This window comes from Theropithecus gelada, chromosome 2 (assembly GCF_003255815.1).
Source record: "Theropithecus gelada isolate Dixy chromosome 2, Tgel_1.0, whole genome shotgun sequence".
NCBI lineage: Eukaryota > Metazoa > Chordata > Mammalia > Primates > Cercopithecidae > Theropithecus > Theropithecus gelada.
The window spans coordinates 142,314,379-142,340,652 of NC_037669.1; the positions used below are offsets into that span (position 1 = coordinate 142,314,379).

General features: G+C 37.1%; 1 protein-coding gene and 1 pseudogene across 3 annotated transcripts in view; one reads left to right on the forward strand and one right to left on the reverse strand.

The window, feature by feature from the left end:
* The window catches only part of RNF13 (ring finger protein 13), a 159,353-nt gene that overhangs the window by 26,659 nt on the left and 106,420 nt on the right, over positions 1-26,274 (reverse strand). For all 3 annotated transcript variants that reach the window (XM_025376689.1, XM_025376687.1, XM_025376688.1), the window contains 2 exons: positions 20,732-20,837; positions 11,479-11,572 (listed from right to left, as the gene is read on the reverse strand). In XM_025376689.1, coding sequence (XP_025232474.1) covers positions 11,479-11,572; positions 20,732-20,837 — 200 coding nt within the window. The remainder of the gene's footprint in view (positions 1-11,478; positions 11,573-20,731; positions 20,838-26,274) is intronic.
* On the forward strand, positions 15,597-15,685 carry LOC112619867 (annotated as a pseudogene).

The following is a 26,274-nucleotide window of genomic DNA, read 5'->3' on the forward strand; positions in this document are numbered from 1 at the left end:
TGGAATGGGAATGTTTACCTAATACCTGCACCACCATTGTATCTTGGAAGTTAAGAATTTGTTTTTGATTTTACGGGCTAATAGGTGGAAGGAAATGTGTCTTGAGTCTCAGATGAGACTTTAGACTTTGGATTTTTGAGTTGATGCCAGAATGAGTTACGACTTTGGATACTATTGGGAAGAGATGACTGTATTGTACGATGCAAGAGGAACATGTGATGTGGTGGGAGAAAGGGGACCACCCGTGCACTGCTGGTGGGAATATAAATTAGTATGGCTACTAGGGAAAACAGTATTGAGGTTCCTCAAAAAAGTAAAAATGAAACTACCATATGACCCAGCAATCCCATTGCTGGATATGTGTCCAAAAGAAAGGAAAATTAGTATATTGAAGAGATACTTGTACTTCCATGTTTACTGCAGCACTATTCACAATAGCCAAGATATGGAATCAACCTAAGTATCTATCAATGGATGAATGGATAAAGAAAATGTGGTATATACACACAATGGAATACTATTCAGCCATAAAAAAATAAAACCTTGTTATTTGCAGCAACATGGATGGAACTAGAGGACATGATGCCAAGTGACAGAAGCCAAGCCCAGAAAGACAAATATCCCATGTTCTCACTCGTATGTGGGAACTAAGAAAACTGATCTGATGGAGGTAGAGAGCAAACTAGTGGTTACCAGATGCTGGGAAGGGTGGAAGCGGGTAGTGAAGAGAGGTTGGCTACTGGGTACAGAAACAGTTAGAAGGAATAAGTTCTAGTTTTTGATAGTATGGTGAGGCAACTATAGTTAACAGTAAAGTTATATATTTCAAATAGCTAGATGAGAAGCTTTGAATTATTCCTAACACATACACAAAAATGATCGTTGCTTGGGGTGATGAATATCCCAATTATCCTGATTTGATCATTACATATTGTATGCATGTATCAAAATATAACATGTATGCCATAAATATGTACAACTATTACATATAACTAAAAAATTGTAAAATGCAATGAAAGCAGTGCAGGGAAATTTATAGCACTGAATATATATATTAGAAAAGAAGAAAGAGCTAAAATCAATAATCTAAGCTTTACCTTTAGGAAACTAGAAATAGAGCAAATTAAATTCAAAGCAAGCAGAAAAAAAGAAATAAAAATTGAACAAATCAATGCAAGTAAAAGCAGAAAATCAGGCTGGGTGTGGTGGCTCATGCCTGTAATCCCAGCACTTTGGGAGGCCAAAGTAGGAGGATCACTTGAGGAAAGGAATTCAGACCTGGCAACATAGTGAGACCCTGTCACTAAAAAAATAAAATAAAAAAATTAGCCAGGCACAGTGGTACACACCTGTAGTTCCAGTTACTTGGAAGGCTGAGGTGGAAGGGTTGGTTGAGCCTGGGAAGTCAAGGCTGCAGTCAGCCATGGTTGTGCCACTCTACTCCAGCCTAGGTGACAGAGTGAGACCTTGTCTCAAAAAAAAAACACAAAAAACAAAAAACAAAAAACAACAAAAAAAAAACCACACACACACACGCAACCAAAAAACACCAGAAATTCAATACAGAAAATCAACAAAACCAAAATATTGTTCTTTGAAAAGATCAACGAAATCGATATCTAGCTAGATGAACCAAGAAAAAGAGACAAAAGATACAAATTATTAATATCAAAAATTTTAGAAAAGGGGTCATCACTATTAATCCTATAAATATAAAAACAATAATAAAGGAATACTAAACAATTCTATGCCTACAAATCTGGTAACAGATAAAATGTACCAATTACTCAGAAAGGCACAATCTGCCAAAAGCTACACAAAAAGAAATATACAATCTGAATAGGCCTAGGTCTATCAAAGAACCTGAACCAATAACTAATAACCTTCCAAAACATCAGACACCATATCCAGATAGGTTCACTAGTGAATTCTGCCAAACACTCAGGAAAGAAATTACCCAAATTCTTTACAATTTCTTCCAGAAAACAGCAGAGGGTATACTTCATAACTCATTCTGTGAAGCCAGTTATTATCCAAATCTCACAACTAGGCAAAGACATCACAAGAAAGGAAAACTACTGACTAGTAACTATCATGAACATAGACGATAAATCCTAAACAAAATTAGAAAACTGAATATCCGTATATAAAAAATTATACACCATGACCAAGCAGGATTCCCAACTTGATTTATAAATTCAATGCAATCCCAATCAAAATCTCAGCAATTTATTTTTTTGGATAACAAACTAGTTCACAAGTACATATGGAAAGGCAAAAGACCAAAACAGCCAACACCATAGTGAAAAAACAAAGTCAATGAACTGACACTACCCCATGTTAAGACTTACTGTAAAGTAATCAGCCGGCACGGTGGCTCACGCCTGTAATCCCAGCACTTTGGGAGGCGGAGGTAGGCGGATCACTTGAGGTCAGGAGTTCGAGACCAGCCTAGCAACATGGTGAAACCCCGTCTCTACTAAAAATACAAAAAAAATTAGCCAGGCATGGTGGCACATGCCTGTACTCCCAGCTACACGGGAGGCTGAGGCAGGAGAATTGCATGAACCTGGGAGGCAGAGGTTGCAGTGAGCTGAGATTGCACCACTGCACTCCAGCCTGGCAACACAGCAAGACTCCATCTCAGAACAAAACAAAAGTACAGTAATCAAGGCGGTGTGGTACTGGTGAAGGAATAAACAGATAAACGGGACAGAATAGAGATTCCAGAAAAAGACTCACACAAATATAGTCAACTGCCCTCTAACAGTGGAGCAAAGGTGATTCAAGGCAGAAAGGACAGTCTTTTCAACAAATAATGCTGGAACAAGTAGATTTCAACATGCCAAAAAAATGAACCTATATAGTAGGGGACTTCATCAACTTGATAAAGGGCATTTATTAAAAACAACAACAATGACTGACAGCTAAAATACTCACTGGTGAAGGACCGCAAGTTTTTGCCTTAAAATCAGAAAGAAAGTAGAATGGCCACTTTCACCACTGTTATTCAATATTGTACTGTAAGTTCTAGAAGCAGTTACACAAGAAAATGAAATAAATCCATGTTGGAAAGAAAGAAGTAAAACTACACCTATTCACAGATGACATGATCTGTGATATGGTTTGGCTGTGTCTCCACCCAAAATCTCATCTTGAATTATAATACACATAATCCCCACATGTCAGGGACAGGACCAGGTGGAGGTAATTGGATCGTGGGGGCAGTTTCCCCCATGCTGTTTTCATGATAGTGAGTCTCACGAGATCTGATGGTTTTATAAGCATCTGGTATTTCCCTGCTTGCCCTCATTCCGTCCTGATGCCCTATGAAGAAGATGTCTGCTTCTCCTTTGCCTTCCACCATGATTATAAGTTTCCTAAGGCTTCTCCAGCAATATGGAACTGTGAGTAAATTAAACCTTTCATTTATAAATTACCCAGTCCTGGGTATTTCCTATAGTAGTGTGAGAACAGGCTAATACAATCTGCTCTATAGGAAATCCCCAAGAATCCACAAGAAAGCTACCAGCGCTATATACAAATTCATCAAACTTGTAGGTTGTAAGATCAATGCATAAAAATCAGTTGTGTTTCTCCATATCAGCAATGAACAATCCATAAAAGAAATTTAGAAAGGAATTCTATTCATAATAGTATCTAAAATAATAAAATACCTAGAAATAAATCTAAGGAGATTAAAGACTTACAGACTGAAAATTACGTGACACTCCTGAAGGAAATTAAAGAAGACATCAATAAATGGAAAAGCATCCCATATTCATGGATTGGAAGACTTAATATTGTTAAGATGTCAAGACTACCCAAAGCAATCTACAAATTTAGCACAATCCCTATCAAAATTCTAATAACTTTTTTGCAAAAATAGAAAGTTCTATCCTCAAATTATTCTCAAGTTATTATGGAATTGCAAAGGACCCTGAATAGCTAAAATACTGAAAAAGAACAACAAATGTAGAGGACTCACAATTCTTAGTTTCAAAACTTACTACAAAACTAGAGTAATCAAAATAGTGTGGGACTCGCATAAGGATAATCATATAGACCAAAGGAATGTACCTGACAGTCCATAAATAAAATCATACATCTATGGCCAATTTATTTTTGATGAGAGTGCCAAGATATTCAATGAGAAAACAGTCTCTTCAACAAATGGTGCTGGGATAACTGGATTTCCACATACAAAAAAATAAGCCAGGAACCCTACCTCATATTTACTATATATAAAAATGAACTCTAAATTGATAAAAGACCTAAATATAAGCTAAAACCATAAAACTCTGAAGAAAACATAGGGGTAAATCTTTATGATCTTGGATTTAGCAATGTATTCTTAGATATGACATCATAAGGTAAACTGGACTTAATCAAAATTTAAACTTTTTATTTCTGCAAAAAAGTTCTTGGAATTTTGATAGGAATTGTACTGAATTTGTAGAATGCTTTGGGTAGTCTTGATATCTTAACAATATTAAGTCTTCCAATCCATGAATGTGGGATGCTTTTCCATTTATTGAGGTCTTCTTTAATTTCCTTCATAAGCAAAAAAAAAAAAAAAAAAAGTTTTTGCTTATGCTTCATATCATAAGCAAAAAAAAGAAAAAAGGTAAATTGAACTATATCAAAATTTGAAACTTCTGTACATAAAAGGACATTATCAAGAAAGTGACAACTGACAAGAATGTGAAAAAATATTTGCAAATCATGTTATCTAGAATATACAAAGAACTCCTATAACTCAAGAACAAAATGATAAACCACCCCAATTGAAAATGAGCAAAGTACTTGAACAGACAATTTGCCCAAGGAAATATACAAGTAGACAATAAGCACAAGAAAAGATGCTCAACATCATTAGTCAGTAGGGAAATGCAAATAAAACCACATTAAGGTACCACTTCATACCCATTAGGATAGCTATATTAAAACAAAAGAACAGAATACAGCAAGTGTTGACAAGGATGTGGCGAAATATGAACCCTTGAGCATTGCTGCTGGGAATGTAAAACAGTACAGTAAGTGTGGAAGACAGTATCCAGGTTCCTCATAAAGTTACACAATATCACTCCTTGGTATATACCCAAAATAATTGAATCCATGGACTCAAACAGATACTTTTTTATCAATGTTAATTGCAGCATTATTTACAATAGCCAAAAGGTGTAACCAACTCGTATTCACTAATAGATAAATAAATAAACAAAATGTGGTAAAAATACACAACAGACTATTATTCAGCCAGAAAAAGTAAAGACATTCTGATATATGCTACAACATGGATAATCCTTGAAAACATTATGGTAAGTGAAATAAGTCAGAAACAGGATAAATATCAGGCAATTCCACTTACGTGATGTACCTACATAGTCAAATTCAGAGACAGTAAGTAGAATGGTAGATGCCAGTGGCTAAGGGGAAGTGGAAATGGGGAGTTACTATTTAACTGGTACAGAATTTCAGTTTGAGAAGATAAAGAGGTCTGGAGATGGATGGTGGTGATGGTTGCATAACAATGTGAAGGTACTTTAAAATTATTAAAATGATAAATTTTATGCTGTGTGTATTCTGCTACAATAAAAAATACAATCTTTTTTTTTTGTGCATATACTTGGAGGTGGGGTGGCCATGGCAAGTCGATTTTTACCTTTAAGTAGAAAGGCAAAGTGTTAAACATAGGTAAACACTATTGAAAAAACCAAAGTGGGAAGACTAGCTCTATCAGGTCTTACCATAAACCTACTGTAACTGAAACAGTGTGATACTGATACATGGTTAAACAATAAAACCAAGAGAAATCCAGAAACAAACCCACATATATCTGGACCTTAATTTACATCAGAGGTGACACTGTAGAACAGTGTATTTTCAATAATTAGCTCTGGAACAACTGGATACCCTTATATAAAATATCAAACTGGAAAAAAACTCAAATTGGACTCCAATTTTATACAATCAATTCATGTGGATTAAACACAAAAGACAAAAATACAAAGCTTTCAGAAGGTAATATAAAATAACATCTGTATGATCTTGGGATACAAAATATTCTTTAAAAACATGGAAGAGGCTGGGCGCGGTGGCTCATGCCTGTAATCCCAGCACTTTGGGAGGCCAAGGTGGGCGGATCATGAGGTCAGGAGATCGAGATCATCCTGGCTAACATGGCGAAACCCTGTCTCTACTAAAAATACAAAAAATGAGCCAGGCATGGTGGCGGGTGCATGTAGTCCCAGCTACTCAGGAGGGCGAGGCAAGAGAATAGTGTGAACTCGGGAGGCAGAGCTTGCAGTGAGCCGAGATCGCGCCACTCCACTCCAGCCTGGGGGACAGAGTGAGACTCCGTCTCAAAAAAAAAAATCAAATCAAAACAAAACAAAACAAAAATAGAAGAACACTACCATGAAAATCAAGAATTTTGGTCCATAAACTAGAAAAAGACAGTTAAAACACACAAAATTATTGAAGAACTAAATTGCCATACACTACACTTTCAGAGGGGCTTGTAGGAACATATAAAGAATTCCTCCCACATATGGAACAGACACATGGGCATATATCATGAAAGGTACTTCGTGAAAGTGAAAATCCAACTGGCAAATAATGTGAACAGATATTTAACCTCATTGCAAGAAGGGAAATAAAAAGTAAAACAGCAATGAGTTATAAACTCACCAGAATGGCTAAGATTTAAAAGTCCTTCAGTACAAAGTATTGGATAAATACATGGAACAACAGGAAATCCTATACACTGTTGGTGAGAGTAGAAACTGGTACCATCAATCCCTTTGGAAATGATTTTGCATTATCCAATAAAATTGAAAATAGGTATATACTATGATCAAATTAATCTACTTCTAGGTATATATACTAAAGAAATTCATGGACATATGCAACAGGATATATGTACAAGTATATTCTCAAAAGTATGGTTTATAATAGCCCTAAACTGAAAAAAAATGAACATCAATTAACAGTAAAGTGGATAAGTAAAATCTTTAAAAGACGGAATGAAAGTAAATGAACTATACCTACATGCAATAAAGTGTATAAATTTCATTAAAAAATTAATAAGAGGTAAGAAAAATATAATTCAAAAATAGGCAAAATTAAGCCAACTGTTTAGGTATGCATTCATATGTGGTACAACTTGAGAAAGGCAGTGAAATTATCATAAGCCAGGATAGTCATTACCTCCAGAGGACAAAAAAGGATTATTTATCTAGAAGGGAACATAATAGCTCCTAGGGTGGTAGTAATGTTCTATCTCTTGAACTGGATGGTTCTAGAAATATGTATCCTACATACTCTCTGTATAAATGTTATACTTCACATTTTGAAAAAAGTGATGATAAACACCACTCCATAGAGAAAAACAGTTATGCTGATGGGTTCATAATGGGTTCAGGCTGCCAAGCAACCATATTATATTTCCCTAGTCCATTCCTCCTCCTACTCTCCTGGAATAACAGTATTTTATACCTCTGTTCTTAAAAGCTCCAATACCTCCTCCTCTGTCCTCACCCTCAGTTGGTGATTTCCTAAGTAACTGAGAGGAATGAAAGCAAAGAACATTTCCACAGACACACCACTACAAATACCCACCTATTGTGATTTTTCACCCACATATTCTACTTTCCCTTAGCTCAAGTCTCTATGATACTACCTAAGGCCAGTCCGCGTTTTTGTGCAAGAGATCCAATCTCCTCTTGCCTTCTCAAGAACATTACAGGAACTCTCCCATCTGTCACCTATATCATCAATTTCCTTCATCAATTTCCTTTAGCAAACAAACATACTGTTATTTCTTGACTCAACTTCCCCCACCAGCTATGACCCCATTTCTTTGCTCCTTTTTTTAGTTAAACTTCTTTAAAAAATTATCTCCAATTCTGCTCTTTCCATTCTCTCTTAAATCTACCACAATCAGATTTTTGGCCTGACCACTCTGTCAACTGCTCATCAAGATCATCAATAGTCTCTAATGGTTAATACTGAGCTCTCATCTTACGTATGTTCAGGAGCACTGACACAGGTTAGCATTCCTTGCTCCCTGATAGATTTGCATCACTGGGTTTCTGGTAAATCATGCTCTCCTGATTTTCTTCCTGTGTAATTGGTCACACCTTCTCAGTTTCCACTGCTGCCACTTCTGATTCCTCTTCTACTTAATGATGGTATGCCCCTCAGTGTCTTTGGTATTCTTCTATCTGTACTCACTCTCTTGGTAATCTCATTCAGTCTAATGATTTAAATGTATTTTCGTGCCAGTATTTCCAGTTCAGACCTCTGTCTTAAACTCCAGACTCATTTCTAACATCTAATAGACATCTGAAATTCCATTATGTTCAATACCAACCTTCCAATTTCCCTGCTAAAACCTGCTCTTTCATACATTAACCATCCTTATTTCTATTTAAGGACTTTCCTTAAATAGAGAGACCATCCATTTTGTTGTTCAGACCAAAAAATCTGGAGTCATCCTTGTCTCCTCTCCCAATATCTAGTCCATCAGTAAATTCAGTATATTCCATCTCCAGATATAGCCAGGATTTGAAGATTTCTTCTCCTCCACTGATAATCAGCCCAAGCCACATTTATATCACACCTGAATTACTACAATAACTTTCCTGTCTGTTCTCTCTGTCTACACCCTTTGCCCTCTAATAACCTATTCTTAATATGCCAGCAGAAGGATCCTTTTAACAGTTAACTAAGACATTCTCTCCTCTGTTCAAAATCCTACTACAGCTACCCATCTTACTCAGAGGAAAAGCCAATGACATGCATTCCCTTTAAACCCAGGTCAATATCACCATTTTTTAAACTTTTTTTTTTTTTTTTTGAGAAGGAGTCTTGCTCTGTCACCAAGCTAGATTGCAGTGGAGTGATCTTGGCTCACTGCAACCTCTGCCTCCCAGGTTCAAGTGATTCCCCTGCCTCAGCCTCCTGAGTAGCTGGTACTATGGCTAATTTTTTTGTATTTTAGTAGAGACGGGGTTTCACCATGTTGGCCAGGATAGTCTCAATCTCCTGACCTCGTGATCCGTCTGCCTCGGACTCCCTAAGTGCTGGGATTACAGGTGTGAGTCACCGTGCCCAGCCTTTTTAAACATATTTTTAACACACAAAATGAAGCCTAAAAAAGTAATTCCTAATCTTCAAACTAGTTCTGGTCTATGTAGAAATCTTAACTAATCCAAGCTGGGCCCAGGGGCACATGCCTATAGTCTTAGTTACGTGAGAAGCTGAGGTGGGATGATCACTTGAGCCCAGGAGTTCAAGCTCAGCCTCAGCAACACAGTGAGATGAGACCCCATCTCTTAAAAACAAAACAAAACAAAAAAACTATTAACTAATCCACACTGTATAATGATAATGTAAATCACTGTATAATGATAATGTAAATGTAAAATGCAGTGCATTTTTAGAAATGTCTATTCATTATTTTAACATGATGTTCTTTTTCCTACTTTTTTGTTGTTAAGTGTTCTGTTTTTTAAATGTTAATGTTAAATGGCAGGTTTATAAAACATTTTATTATTTGAAAAATAAAAATGTGGCAGAACTATGTTTTATTGTCTTTTTCTCTATTTTCTCCCTCCACTCCCTACACTTTTTCACTGCTGAATTAAAAAACAGAATACTTTTACTGGTATATGAAAATGAAGTCTGGGTTATGGTATATGAAAATGAAGTCTGGGTATTATCAGGTATCTACTTGATAAATCCCAGCCAAAAGGATTTATCAAGTAGATATCTGCACTAAAAGGTCACTAAACCACAGAGAAACTATACTATAGGGGAAACTTACATTGGCTATGGTATTATAGTCATACCTCTCCTGTAGTTCTGTCAAAACTGGCTATGTGATATTAAAATTCCTAATGTCCCTGACCCTATTTTTCCTCATCTATAAAGGGAAAATAATAATAGTATACAGTTCATAAAAGTATGAAAATTAAGATGATATATATAAGTGATGATATATAACAGCTACCTATATGTTTAATTAATACAACACTATACAGTGTTATATCATGGGAGACAGAATAGGAGGAAGGTAAGTGGGAGTAGTCCACCTGGTGCAGAAAAATATTTTATCCACTGACATTGTTTAGAACTAATGGCACATGGTGATAATATTTATAAGCATTTTGGTTAGTTTAATTATTGTTTTTAAATTCTCTGCAGACTGTGCATCCCTTTCCTGCCTTCACCAGGTCATCACAGCAAAAGATCATCTCTCACATTCATTCTTAACTGAAAGTCTACTTAGCGTTAGGCAGAGTTTATGGTAGGGACACAGAAGGTAGAACAAGAGTATAGTCTTAAAAAGTCAGAAAACAGGCCGGGCACAGTGGCTTACACCTGCAATCCCAGCACTTTGGTAGGCTGAGGTGGGTGAATCACGAGGTCAGGAGTCCAAGACGAGCCTGGCCAAGATGGTGAAACCCCGTCTCTACTAAAAATACAAACATTAGCCGGGTGCAGTGGCAGGGACCTATAATCCCAGCTACTCGGGAGGCTGAAGCAGGAGAATCGCTTGAACCTGGGGAGTGGAGGTTGCAGTGAGCCAAGACTGTGCGACTGTACTCCAGCCTGGGTGGTGACAGAGTGAGACTCCGTCTCAAAAAAAAAAAAAAAAAAAAAAAAAACCCGGAAAAAACAGATGCTGGAGAGGATGTGGAGAAATAGAAATCTGTTGTTTTCTCAGGAAACAACAGATGCTGAAGAGTATGTGGAGAAATAGGAATGCTTTTACACTGTTGGTGGGTGTGCAAATTAGTTCAACCATTGTGGAAGACAGTGTGGCAATTTCTCAAGGATCTAGAACCAGAAATACCATTTGATCCAGCAATTCCATTTGTGGGTATATACCCAAAGGATTATAAATCATGTTACTATAAAGACACATGCACACGAATGTGTATTGTGGCACTATTCACAATAGCAAAGACTTGGAACCAACCCAAATGTCCATCAATACTAGACTGGATAAAGAAAATGTGGCACATATACACCATGGAATACTATGCAGCCATAAAAAAGAAGATGAGGTCATGTCCTTTGCAGGGACATGGATGAAGCTGGAAACCATCATTCTCAGCAAAATACCACGAGGACAGAAAACCAAACACTGCATGTTCTCACTCTTAAGTGGAAGGTGACCAATGAGAACACAAGGACACAGGGAGGGGAACATCACATACCAGGGCCTGTTGGGGGGTGGGGGGCTAAGGGAGGGATAGAGTTAGGAGAAATACCTAATGTAAATGATGTTGATGGGTGCAGAAAACCAACATGGCACATGTATACCTATGTAACAAACCTGCACGTTGTGCACGTGTACCCTAGAACTTAAAGTGTAATAATTTAAAAAAAATTTTTTTTAAAGAGTATAGTCATCCTGTAGTCTTAAATAAACTAAAGATAATTATTTAGAAAACCAATACTTACCTTTCTTGAATTTATGTACAGGAAGTTTCTTAAGTTGATCTTTACGAAGTCTGTTTCTTCTAGCTCTATGTCTATCCTGGACAAATTTTGTGATCTAAAAATAAAAGAGTAAAAAAAGGAGTCAGATATTAAATGTGCAAATAGAAAGTGACCATTAAAATAACAAATATCTTTTAAGTTTCTGGATAGCTACTGCAAATCAATTCAATTCATTTAAATTCGAACTGCAGTAGTATTATTAATTAAAGCATTAAATCGTATTAGTGATTAGTTAACCCATAAATTACCCCTTGAAGTTTTTATTAATTGATCTTGATTACCTTTGATTTACTGACAGAGACATTATAAAAAACATACAACTGTTTGCCTGCAAAAATACAAATGGTAAACTATAGATTTTATAAAGACTCCAATGGGTTAAAAAAAAAAAAAAAAGAATGGGGGCCGGGCGCGGTGGCTCACACCTGTAATCCCAGCATTTTGGGAGGCCAAAGCAGGCAGATCATGAGGTCAGGAGATCGAGACCATCCTGGCTAACACGGTGAAACCTCATCTCTACTAAAAATACAAAAAATTATCCAGGCGCGGCAGCAGGCACCTGTAGTCCCAGCTACTCGGGAGGCTGAGGCAGGAGAATGGCGTGAACCCGGGAGGCGGAGCTTGCAGTGAGCCGAGATAGTGCCACTGCAGTCTGGCCTGAGTGACAGAGCGAGACTCCATCTCAAAATAAATAAATAAATAAATAAATAAATAAATAAGCGAGACTCCATCTCAAAATAAATAAATAAATAAATAAATAAATAAAATAAAAATAAAAAATAATGGGAAGGTTGATATTCCTATATATTACAAACTAATAAAAATTTCAAACACACACTTATTAGTTACTGCAGAATAATGGGCAGAAATAATGCAGAACACCTTCACTACAAATATTCAGAAATGCTGGATAAAATATTCAAAATATTTTAAACTATAAATTGCTATGCTTGCAAAAATAAAAAGGAAGTACACAGGGCCAAAAACCAAATACCAAAACACCCTTTGCAAAGGAAAAATATGAATGTCAAATTTAAGAACTTCTCTGCTCAAAAGGCACTGTTAAAAAAATAAAAGACAACTGAAGCGGGAGGATTGTTTGAGGCCAGGAGATCAAGACCAGCCTGGGCAACATAGTGAGACCCTATCTCTAAAAAGAAAAAAATTAGCCTGGTGCAGTGCCGTGTGCCTGTAGTTCCAGCTACTTCGGGGGCTGAAGTGTGAGAATCATTTGAGTCCAGGATGTCAAGTCTGCAGTGATTTATGTTTGTGCTACTGTACTCCAGCCTGGGCAACAGAGTGAGAGCCTGTCTCCAAAACATAAATAAATAAATGAATACATAAATAAAATTTAAAAATTAAAAATAAAGATGAGCCACAGACTGAAATATTTGCAAATTGTATACACAAGGGATTTGTATCCAGAAGATATATATAAAAAACTCTCAAAGCTCAATAAGAAAACAAGTTACCCAACAGAAAAAATGGACAAAATATTTGAAGATACTTCACCATACAAGACATACAAACAGCAAATAAGCTCTTGAAGAGATGTGCAAAGTCAGCAGTCAACAGGAAAACAAAAATTCAAATCACAAATACTATAATACAATACACCTATTCGGTGACTAAAATGTAAAACTGACTACACCAAGTGTTGCCATGGAAGTGGAGGAACTGGGACTCTCATACACTTCTGGTGGGATTGTAAAATGGTACAACGACTTTGGAAAAGAGCTTGGCAATTTCTTATGAATCTAAACACACACTTATCCTGTGACCCAACTGTCCCACTCCTAGATATACTTACCCAATGGAAATGAAAGCATATTTCCATACAACAAATGTCCATGTCAGCTTTATTTGTAATAGCCAAAAACTAGAAACAACCCAAATGTTGATCAATAGGTAAATGAGTAAACAAATCATGGTATATTTACACAATGGAATACATCTCAGCAATAAAAAGGAATGAATAATCCATGTACTCAATAACATATATAAATCTCAAAATAATTATGGTGACAGAAAGAAGACAGACACAAAAGAGTACAGACTTTATAATTCCATTTATACAAAGCTGTAGAAAATGCAAAGCAATCTATAGTGACTAAAATCAGATTTGTAGTTGCCTGGGCATGGAGAAGGGTGGCCAGGGGAGGATGAAGGAAAAGTTGAAAGGTGCAGAAGGAAGGCATTGCCAAACTTTTTAGGGTGGTTAATATTTCATTGTCTTGATTGTGGTGGTGGTGGTTTCACAGGTATATACATATATATCTGTTACATATGTGTATGATATGTGTGATATATATGTGATATACATATGCAAATGTGATATATATATGCATATAAACCTATGTCAAAACTTACCAAAGTGTACAATTTAAATATGTGTAATTTATTATATCAAACCATACCTCCATAAATTTTTTTAAAGTTTAATGGTAACCACTAAAAGAAGAGCAATATAATGCAAATTTTCATATCAATAGGGAAAAGAAAGTAAAAGTTATTAATGCAAATTTACACAGAAGAAAAAACAGAATAAAAAGTAAACAACAGAAATTAATCCAAATACATATGTGATCACAATATATGTTAAGTGGATTAAATTCACCAGTATTTAAAAGGAGTATATCACATTGTATAAGAAAAAAATTCCAATCATATGCTATTTACAAGACACAAGATAAAAACTGAATGATACATTAGGACAAAAATAAAAGTAAAAAATAAAGGGATAGGACCAGGTGCAGTGGCTCACACCTGTAACTCCAGTGCTTTGGGAGGCCAAGGCTGAAGGACTGCTTGAGCCCAGGAGTTTGAGACTAGCCTAGGCAACACAGAGAGGCCCCATTTCTACAAAAAAAAAATATAAAAACAATTAGCTGGGCATGGTGATGTGTGCCTCTAGTCCCAGCTACTTGGGAGGCTGAGGTGGGAGGATCACTTGAGGTTATAGTGAGCTATGATTGTGCCACTGCACTCCAGCCTGGGTGACAGAGCAAGATCCTGCATAAAATAACCAAATTAACATAAAAAATAAAATAAAGGGATAAAGATCTATTAAGCAAAAGAAGCCTAGAATATCAAGCAAAATAGAATTTAAGGAAAAAAGCATCATTAGGAGAGTCATGACAACAATAAAAACAACACCTTATCTAGAAACAAAAGAGTGAAATACATACATTCACAAGCTCAGCAACTTATAGCGTAAGCACACAAAAAATTGTTAAGACTATAGACCTGTGCTGTCCAATTTTGGTAGCCACCAAGTACATGTGACTACTGAGCACTTGAAACATAGATAGTCTGAATTGGGATGTGCTGTAAGTACAAAGTAGACATCAGATTACGAAGACACTGTATAAAAAGAATGTAAAAATATCATATATTTGTATTAATTGAATGTTGTTATATATTTTAGATTTATTGGGTTAAATATAGTATTAAAATTAATCTCATCTGTTTTCTTTTTTTAACCTTTTAAATTTGGCTACTAGAAAATTTAAAAGTATAATAAAATGTGGCTCATAAGATTGTTCTATTCTTAGCACAGTTTCAGAAAATAGAAAAGAACGCAGAAAATTATTAACGATTGTGGTGATGGTTGCATAATTCTGCAAATAAAATTATTGAATTGTGCACTTAAATGAGTTAATTTTTATGTTAATTATATCTCAATAAAACTGTTAAAAGATTAGACAAAACAAATTCACAAGTTCGAACTAATGAACACAGAACTGCCCTTCGTGTCTTTTCACACACAGGGAATGTTTACAAAATTTAATCAGAAAACCATGCCACAAAGAATCCATAACATACAATGTTTTCTTACCTCAACACAACTGAATTAGAAATCAATAGGAAAAAAATACATATTTTGGAAATGTAAAACTGTACTGAAATAATTTATAAGTCACAGAACAAATCGTAATGAATATCTACTTTTCTGAGGGGGTGTTATAATCAGCATGCCACCTAGATTCTAAATAACTTGAGAAATAAGACCATGAACTGCCAGAAGGAGGAAGGTGAAACAACTAACTCACTGGAGAGAGAAACAGAACTTTCTGTACTTGTTTCAGCAACACATATACTAAAATTGGAATGATACAGAGAAGATTAGCATGACCCCCGTGCGGTGCAAGAAACATAATTTTTTATTGAGCAATAGAATTAGGTTGCCTTAGCCACTCAGATATAGACAAACACAACTTTGGAATGAAGTAGGCCTTCCCTTCACCCTGTCGCAGAATTGCAGAACCAGCCCTAACCCTGGAGGAGCTGAATCAACATCTATGTCCCAAAGTCAGGTTAATAACAAAACAAAGATGGTGGAGCTGAGCCAAGTGTGCCCAATTTATTCTTCCTAACTATGCCACACAGATAAGACACTTTATCTCCTCTAAGGTGGAAAGAGTAAATGGGCAGAGAAGGGCTAAGAGTTATAGTAACTGAGTTCCCCCTTCATACGGATTGAAACATTAAGAGTGATAAAGAAACATCCTACATTAAAATGAAAAACTTTTAAATTTAAGTCGAATGAAAACAAGAATTTTCCTTATCAAAAGTTGTGGGTTTCAGCTATAGTTATTGTTGTAGAAAAATTTATAACCTAAATGCATATACTAGAAAAAAAAATAAGCATTTGGCTGAATAAACTAGAAAAAGAAAAGCCATACAACCAGACAAGGTAGAAGAAAGAAAATAAGAACAAAAATTCATGATAAAGATAAAGAAAGTAAAGAATTTAGCATTAAGTTCTACCAAAATGTAATCGGCTTAACATTGGGGATTTTTACCGATTTTGTTTACTGATGAATCTGTAGACCCTTGAACAGTGCCTAGTTCACCATAGGTACAGAATAAATATTTACTACTTCTATGAAAGACTAATAAGGCAATAATTTCTGACAACATTGTCAAAGGCACAGATGGATATGAATAAAGATAACTTATTCCACAAATAGTAGAAATTCTCTTTAAATTGTTATTTGAATATATGAATATTATAAATCACTTTATTCCACTACACTTGAAAACCGGAAATTTCTTAGAAATACAATTTAGCAGGAACTGGAAAACCATCTGAATGTCTATATAACTATGAAAAAGTCACTAGACCTAGATGATTTTATAGGCATCCTCTACAAAAATGTCAAGTAATAGATGACCCAAATTTTCTTTAAAAAAAAAAAAAAACTATTTTAGAAAGTTAAGAGAAAGCTTTAGTTTTATGAGCTATAATTTTGATTGTCTAGTTTTTTTTAAATTATGGTAAAATATACACAACATAAACCTTACTATCTCAACCACGTTTAAATGTACAGTTCGATGGCTTAAGTACATTCATACTGTTGTGCTACCATCACTACCATCCATTCACAGACTTCATCTTATTAAGCTGAAATGCTATATCCATTAAACAATAACTCCCCCTTCCTCAGTCCCCTCAGTTCCTGGCAACCACCATTCTAGTTTCTGTCTCCATGAATTTGGCTACTCTAGGTATGTCGTATAAGTAGAATCAGTATTTGTCCTTTTGCGACTGGCTTATTTCACATGGCATAAAGTCTTCAAGGTTCATCTATGTTGCAGCATGTGTCAGAATTTCCTTCCTTAAAAACACTGAATAATATTCCATTGTATGTATATTCCACATCTTGTTTATCCATTCATCCGTCAATGTACACTTGGGTTGCTTTCATTGTTGGCTATTGTAAATAATACTGCTATGAACATGGTGTACAAATATCATACGAGTCTTTGCTTTGAATTCTTTTTGGTATATACCCAGAAGTGGAATTACCAGCTCGTATGGTAATTCCATGTTTTATTTTTTGAGGAGTTGCCATACTGTCTTCTTTAGTGGTTGTTCCATTCTACCTTCCTACCAACAGTGCTCAAGGGATTGTCTAGTTTTCATGTCAAGGTTATTCTGGCCCCATAAAACCAAAGATTTCTCTTACCTGAATATTCAGATTGCTAATATTCTAGGATTTTTACATCGATGTCCAAGTATAAAAAATTAATCTATATTAGAAATCTGAATAATCTAGAGATGTAAGGGCAAAATTTATACATCATAAACAGGATTTATCTCCAGAATTAATGTAACCCAACATAAACATGATAAAAGAGAGAAAAATCAATTATTACTACAACAGATGAAAGACATACAATCCAGTACCCCATTTTAAAAAGTCAAGCAAATAAAAATCTGATTTATGTCCAGGACTTATACTGCTTTTCCCCCCTTATTTTCCCAAAAAACATAGCACAATGTTAAAGGAGGTAGAACAATAGACATCCATTTCCTGTTCTTGACCTTTTTTTTTTTTTTTTTTTTTTTGAAACTGAGTTTTGCTCCTGTTGCCCAGGCTGGAGTGCAATGGCAAGATCTCAGCTCACTGCAACCTCCGCCTCCTGGGTGCAAACGATTCTCCTGCCTCAGCCTCCTGAGTAGCTGGGATTGAAGGCGCCTGCCACCATGCCCAGCTAAATTTTCTATTTTTACTAGAGATGGGGTTTAACCACGTTGGCCAGGCTGGTCTTGAACTCCTGACCTCAGGTGATTCGCCTGCCTCGGCCTCCCAAAGTGCTGGGATTACAGTGTGAGCCACCGCACTCGGCCCTGCTGTTCTTGACTTTCAAGGGAAGGCTTCTAGCATTTCACCATTTAATAATGTTTATTTTAAGTTTTTAGTCTATATTCTTTCTCTGTATAAGGATATTTACTTGTACTCCTGGTTTTCCAAGGGTATTTTCGTTTGTTTGTTGTTTGGTTTTCTAACTTACTGTCTACTTCCTTGCTTCTACGCTGAAACCCCACGGGAATCAACAAACAAATTACTGTAATGGAATTTGTTACACGATTACATGATTAATGATTAATGACATGATTATATGATTAATACATAAAAATAAATAATGTCCCCTGACCAAACCTTGCTTTCTAAATACAACTCTCTAATTAAAAAAACTAGGACTCCTTGGGAAAAGGTCTGATGCTAGGGGTGGGACAGGAAAAATATAAAAAATATACAATGAACCTGAAGCATCTTATAGTATAAGACAGCAGTCAAGAAGTGCTTAATAATCATTTAAAAAGGGATAGCACTGAATCAAAGGAACATAAGATCCAGCATGACAACAGCCAAAGTTAAACAATTTAAAAACAATCAAAAACCAAAAATAACATATGAATAGTACTGGATTATAACCTAAGTGTAAAATAAATATACATGAGTGCATACTAATGTAAGTGGTTGGTTGAATAAATAAATGCGGAGAAATCTTCCTTGCAGAAGAATTTCAGATAATGCAGATATGCCCTCCCCTTCCCCCACCTTAAGAGTGGGCTATACTTAGTGCCTCACTTCTAAAGAAAGAACAGAGTAGAAAAAGGAAAAAATATTAACTTTATAATGGAGAAATTCAGCAAACACTACCTTAACCAAGGAATGAAGGTTAGCATCATCAGTGATGTTCTACAGATATCATATACCCCTAAATATGATGTGAGGAGAAGGGCACTTCACCTCTGTGATACTCTTTTGAAAAACCTGTAGCCTTGTCTAATCGTGAGAAAAAAATCAGGTTGAGAGACATTCTACAGGATACCTGGCTAGTACTCCTCAAAACTATCAAGGCCATGAAAAACAAGAACAGCAAAATTGTCATAGACCAGAGGGAAGACAGGATAATGAAATACAATGTGGTATCCTAGACTTGATCCTGGAACAGAAAGAGCACATTAATGAAAAACCTGGTAAAATCCAAAATGTAGAGTTTAGTTAATAGTAATGTACCAATGTCAGTTTCTTAGTTTTGACAAAAGTCTCCTGGCGATGTAAAATTTTAACAATGTGGGAAAGTAGATGAGGGATAAACAGGAATTTTCTTCTTTGCAAACTTTCTGTAGATCTTAACATTATTCCAAAATTAAACGTTCAATAAAAAGCAATGCTCTAATACTCAATTATGAGAATAACCAATTATAAAATATAATTTCAAAAATCCCTTTTATGGTAGCAAGAAAAACTGTATGTGTGATAAGTCTAAAAGAAGACATGCAAAACATTTATAGAAAAATTATTATTCAACTGATGGAAAGACCTAAATAAGTAAATTTAAAAATACGATAGCATCATAGGAAGACTGAACATTTTAAAGATAGCATTTAATCTTTAAACTAATCTATGAATTCAATATAATAATAAATGTACTGAATATTAAAATACATATTCTTTATGACAAAGAAGTTGGCAAGAATAGTGGGACTGTTTTATATCTTTGCAAATCTATTTTAATATCTGCAAAAATAGAATACAGAGGGATTTTCAAACTGCTTCTGTTTTCAAATATTTTGATATTGCACATCACGTAGCCTCTAGAAACTTTTACTACACGCGTCTAAGAGAATGAGAGTGACAAAGGCAAATATTACCTTAATATTATTATGTAAATAATTTTGATTTTGCAGACCTACTAATAGTCCTGTGACCATACTTTGATAATCACCATTACGGAGAAATAATATGTCATTCCCCCTTAACCTTAAGCTCTCACATTATTTTTTTCATACTTTAATATAAAAATTTTCAAACATACAGAAGAGTTGAATTTTATAATAAATACCCATATATCCACCTGAATTCTATAATTAACATTTTACTATGCTTTTTGTCACATCTCTATTTACCCATCAATACATCTTACTTTTTCCTCTTATTTTTTTACAGTGTATTTTAAAGTAAGTTGCAGGTATCAGTGTACTTTCCCTAAAATACTTTGGCATGCAAATCATTACTCAGTTTAGTAAATTTTTTTTTACAGTTCGTTTTCTTTTGAGGTAAAATTTACATATAATGAAAAGTACAACACAATTGATTGTGTGAATCCAGACAAATGCCATGCATTTTTGCAACCCACATCTCTATCAAGATACAGAACATGACTGTCATCCCCCAAAAGTTCCCTCATACTCTTTTCAGTAAATTGATCACTTCTCTCTAACCCCCCAGAGGAAATCACCATTCCTATTTTTTCCTACTCACATTATCTTTGTTTTGTCTAGAACTTCATATAAATGAATTTATACAATATGCACTCTTTTATGTACATATTGTTTAAATTCTCTCACTCAATACAATGTTTTTAGATTCATCCATACTATTTTTTAAAAATTATTAAAAGTTAATGTACCTACCATGAAAATGACTATTAAGATGAGACAGATGCCCACTATGATAAGGAAGGGAATTAGGTAGTATTCCAAAGGAAGACTAAATTCTGGAACTAAGATAAGGTGGCCCCTAGAAGAAAACAAAAATCAACAATTGAGAATTGAAGAATTGTTAAATTCTGATGTTAATTAAAAACAGGAAAAAATATTTTTAAAAACAGACATATAGACATTACAATTAAATCCACTACACACATTCCATTTTCTAAAATACAACTTCCAATAATTTAAGGAATGCTTTCTACATCTTTAAGTCTATTTTACATATTTTTCCTAATAGCATGCCTATATGATTAAACTGTGTAAAGAAAACTAGCCAATCAATACTTACTGTGTCTATCCTGGAGATACGTTATTTATTTATTTTATTTTACTTTATTTTTTTGAGATGGAGCCTTGTTCTGTTGCCCAGGCCAGAGTACAGTGGTGCAATCTCAGTTCACTGCAACCTCCACCACCGGGGTTCAAGGGAGGTAGCTGGGATTATAGGTGCCTGCCACCATACCCTGCTAATTTTTGTATTTTTAGTAGACAAGGTTTTGCCAAGGTGGTCTTGAACTCTTGACCTCAGGTGATCCACCCGCCTCGGCCTCCCAAAGTGCTGGGATTACAGGCGTGAGCCACCACGGCAGGTCTAGAAATGTTTATTGAATTTACTAACTGGAGCAAAAGTGTATTTTATATGTAAAATCATGGTAGTACCTTGGGTACCAAAAAGAACCTCCACTTCAATCAAATTACTGTTCATAAGTTCTTCCTATGGAAAAACTCTAGAGTCAGTATTGATAATTATGCTGTTTCCTCCCTATCTGCTTTACATGTATCTGTTGTACCAGGTACAATGGATACAGGTCCTATACTCTACAATTATCTATGAGATACGGAATGAAAAACTGGTCAAATAATTCATAAGAGTTACAGCTTCCCGTATATCCCCCACCTTCTCCACCGCTGGACTGAAAAAAAACTACAGAATAGTGTATGTTGTAAGGTGGGGAACAGGAAATGCTACATGCCTTAATTCTCATTTGTCATTAACCATGTTATTACTGTGACATTATCATTACAAAAATTGACAGGGACCCATGAAATAAAACTGTAATCAAAATAAGCGCATCATGTTGCATGAGGAAATTTTACATGGCATCAAAGCTCTGCATTAAAAATTGACAGGGACCCATGAAATAAAACTGTAATCACAATATGCACATTGTGTTGCATGAGGAAATTTTACATGGCATCAAAGCTCTGCATTAAAAATATCCTTAGTTTAGGGAAGAGTCTGGATAATGTTCAGTAATATGACAGATATGACAGATCACTCCATTGGGTTCACTGTGCTACTAGACTAGTATGGTGCCAGCAAAGCTACTCTGTTATCCACTGCCAGTTAATTTTTTAGGTAGTGAAGTCAGGTATTTCATAACAGAAAGGTTCAATAAGAAACAATCGTTCTCAGTATAAAGGAAAATAAAAACAGATTTACTTCTTTCCTCATACAGAGGTGCTTAGGACACAACAGCACTTGAGACAAATAACATGAATGCGACTTATTACTTTCCGAGGCTATTTTTAAATCTTCACGCTATTATTTCTTATACACACACACAAGGGGCTCTATCAAGCTCCAACAAACAACAAAGATAATACCAGTAATTTCCCCCAATAATTTAAACTTTCCAAAAATTGCTACAATTGCTAGAATACAAGTAGCTTTTTATTTCAATCACTTTCCAGCAGAATGGGGGATGACAAAAGGATTCCACACACCTTTGTACAGCTTTGCACAAAATACTAAAGTAACTTATAGATCGTCAGTGTAAAAAAGAAAATCAGCAGCAGCAGGACCTAAGCTGCTCTATTTAATACCATCTCTTCCAGCACGAGGTCAGCCAGCTTTGCAAACAATATCCCTGTTCTCCGCACATACCCTCTGAAACTGCCCTGAGCCAATGGTACTGAGAGATGAAAACATGCTAGCAGTCCTCGCTCTCTGCGCCTCCTCAGGCTCAGCGTCCACTCTGGCGGCGCTTGAGGAGCCCTTCAGCCCGTCATGGCACTGTGGGAGCCCCTTTCTGGGCCAGCCGAGGCCGGAGCCGGCTCCCTCTGCTTGCCGGGAGGTGTGGAGGGAGAGGCGCCGGGGGAAATCCGGCCTGCGCTGCAGCGCTCGGGGGCCAGCGCAAGTTCCGGGTGGGCGTGGGCTCGGCGTGCCCTGCACTCAGAGCAGTCAGCCAAGGCCGCCAGGCCCGGGCAGTCAGGGGCTTAGCACCCGCGCCAGCAGCTGCAGAGGGTGCGCCGGGTCCCCCAGCAGTGCCAGCCCACCAGCGCTGCTCTCCAATTCTCGCCTGGCCTCAGCTGCCTCTCAGTGGGGTAGGGCTCGGGACCTGCAGCTCGCCATGCCCCAGCCTCCCCACCACAGTCCTGCAGCCCCAGCCCTTGGACTAGCGCTGCCCCCTGCGCGGGGGCACCAGGTCCCATCCAACACCCAAGGGCTGAGGAGTGCGGGCACGAGGCGCAGGACTGCCTGTCAGCTCCACCTGCAGCCCTGGTGGGGGATCTACTAGGTGAAGCCAGTGGGGCTCCATAGTGGGGACTTGGAGAACCTTTATGTCTAGCTAAAGGATTGCACATATACCAATCAGCACTCTTTCAAAATGGACCAATCAGCTCTCTGAAAAATAGACCAATCAGTAGGATGTAGGTGGGGTCAGATAAGGGAATAAAAGCAGGCTGCTGGAGCCAGCCAGCGCCACCCACTGTGGTCCCCTTTCCCACTGGAAGCTTCCTTCTTTCACTCTTTGCAATAAATCTTGCTGCTGCTCACTCTTTGGGTCCACACTGCCTTTATGAGCTGTAACACCACAAAGGTCTGACGCTTCACTCCTGAGGCCAGCGAGACCAAGAACCCACCAGGAAGAATGAACAACTCTGGACGGGAGGAACAAACAACTCCAGATGCATCATCTTAAGAGCTGTAACACTCACCCTGAAGGTCTGCAGCTTCACTTCTGAGGCCAGCGAGACCATGAACCCATCAGAAGGAAGAAACTCCGAACATGTCCGAACATCAGAAGGAAGAAACTCCAGACACACCATCTTTAAGAACTGTACCACGAAGGTCTGTGGCTTCATTCTTTAAGTCAGCAAAACCAAGAACCCACCAGTTCCGGACACAGTACCACTTTTAAGTATAGGAGCCTTTCCATGAGACCTCTACAACCTCCCTACCCCACAGCCACTAACCTGCTATAAATTAACACTGTTGGGGTTTAGAAGCCAGAGTATTGCATATCCTAAATTCAACCCATTGTAACTTAGTATCTCAGCAGTAGGAAGGCTTACAACTCTCATATTCTTTTTCTTCTCTTTTTATGTTTATGACTTCCTAAGGCACATTCAGCCTTGATGAGATAAATAAATCCTGTCCTATGAGACAAGCCCCAGGGTTGCTCAGAAATAAACAGAGCTTCTAGGTGAGAAGGAGCAAGCTAAAATAACAAATCAGGGCCAGGCGTGGTGACTCATGCCTATAATCCCAGCACTCTGGGAGGCCAAGACAGGCAGATCAGGAGGTCAGGAGATTGAGACAATCCTGGCTAGCATGGTGAAACCCTGTCTCTACTAAAAATACAAAAAAATTAGCCGGGTGTGGTGGTGGGCGCCTGTAATCCCAGCAACTTGGGAGGCTGAGGCAGGAGAATGGCGTGAACCTGGGAGGCAGAGCTTGCTGTGAGCCAAGATCACGCCACTGCGCTCCAGACTGGGCGACAGAGCGAGACTCCGTCTCAAAAAAACAAAACAAAAAACAGAACAAATCAGGAAGTCCCAGTGAACTAGGAACTTCCTGTGTGTTTGTAACTACAGAAATGGAATCAATTCCAGAATTTCCTAGTAAGCATTATGCTAAGATTCATATGCCCACGTTCTAAATCTAATATTCTACATATCCTGTTAATGCTCTCCATTAGAAACTAAATACATTTTAGTTTACTGTCAAGATATATTGTGAGGATTTTAAAGGGTCAACAATTGATTAAAAAAAAAAAATTTGGGGCATCTCGCCTGTAATCCCAGCACTTTGGGAGGCCAGGGTGGGTGGATCACTTGAGGCCACAGGAGTTCAAGACCAGCCTGACCAACATGGCAGAACCCCAACTCTACTAAAAATACAAAAAAAAAAAAAAAAAGCATGGTGGCCAGCACCTGTAGTCCCAGCTACCCCAGGGGCTAAGGCTGGAACCTTAGCTTGAACCCAGGAGGCAGAGGTTGCAGTGAGCTGGGATCCCACCACTGCACTCCACCCTGGGTGGCATAGTGAGGCTCTGTCTCAAAAAAAAAAAAAAAAAAAAAGGTTTTGAGCATCTTGAATCAAAAGCTCAATGTACATTCAAGATACTGTTTTTTTCTTAACCAAATCGCTAATGGTGGATGTGGTGATAGTGATGATACAGGGAACTACAACAGGACTACAATGGAATTTGAGTCCTCTGGCTCCATTTCTATTTCTTCTGTCAGCCCAGGTCTCCCACAGCTGAACTTGCAGACTCATCCTTGCCCTAGTCCCAGATTAATCTGTATTTGAGGAAGAAGGCATTTAAACAGCTTTAGGAAGTATCCCACCACACTGCTTCCATGTCCATGCCTAAATACAGCACATCTTATGAGCTCTGCAGCTAAGATTTGATCATTGAAGATCATCTAAGCAACCCAGAAAATAGGGTCTTATTTTCCTTTGTGTGAGTTCCCAGGCTAATTTCAAACCAGCTGCCTAGACTTAAGCTTGATAATAATAACCTGTCTAATTTCCCCATCCTTCTGTTGACACATAAAGTCTTGTCTGTTCTTTCCTGACATCCAACCCCCACCAATCAAACTACTGTGCCTCAGTGGATTTACAGCCACACAGCAGAGCCTTCTGTCCTATAGATCAGCTTTCCAGGCAATATCCTGTATTCAGCCCAACTGCTGGATATTCCCACTATTTCATCTGACTACTTGCTTGAACTTGCTCCTTTCAGACAAAACTCACAGCTGCCTCATTAAACATCTTACATCCCTTAATAAACAGGCTCTGTGCTCAGTCCTGTGTCCCCATTTGCTGCCAGGGCACTGCTCTGTCTTCTTGAGGAATTCTGAGGTAGCATAAAAGCAGTTTAATTTCATTAGAATTTACTAAATATCTACTGTGATGTAGCCATTGGGCCCAGTGCTAGGGATTAAATGTGGAAAAAATAGAATCTCTAACCATCAGAGAGAATACAGAAATCTTAAAGGAACTTCAAGGTTCTTTGTTCTAACTCTTCATTTTCAAAAGAGAAAATATGTCCATGAAGATTAAATACCCTCCCAAAGGCCACAGCCCAGCAATCCCTCCAGTGAACCTCACTACTCACTCTGATCAAAAACAAGCCTTGTCTCTGCCTACAACTTGTAAAGGTTGTATGTTATCCAATAATTTGCCTTCCCTAATAAAAGTTACAAAATGCTCCTAGAATTTAAGTTTTTAA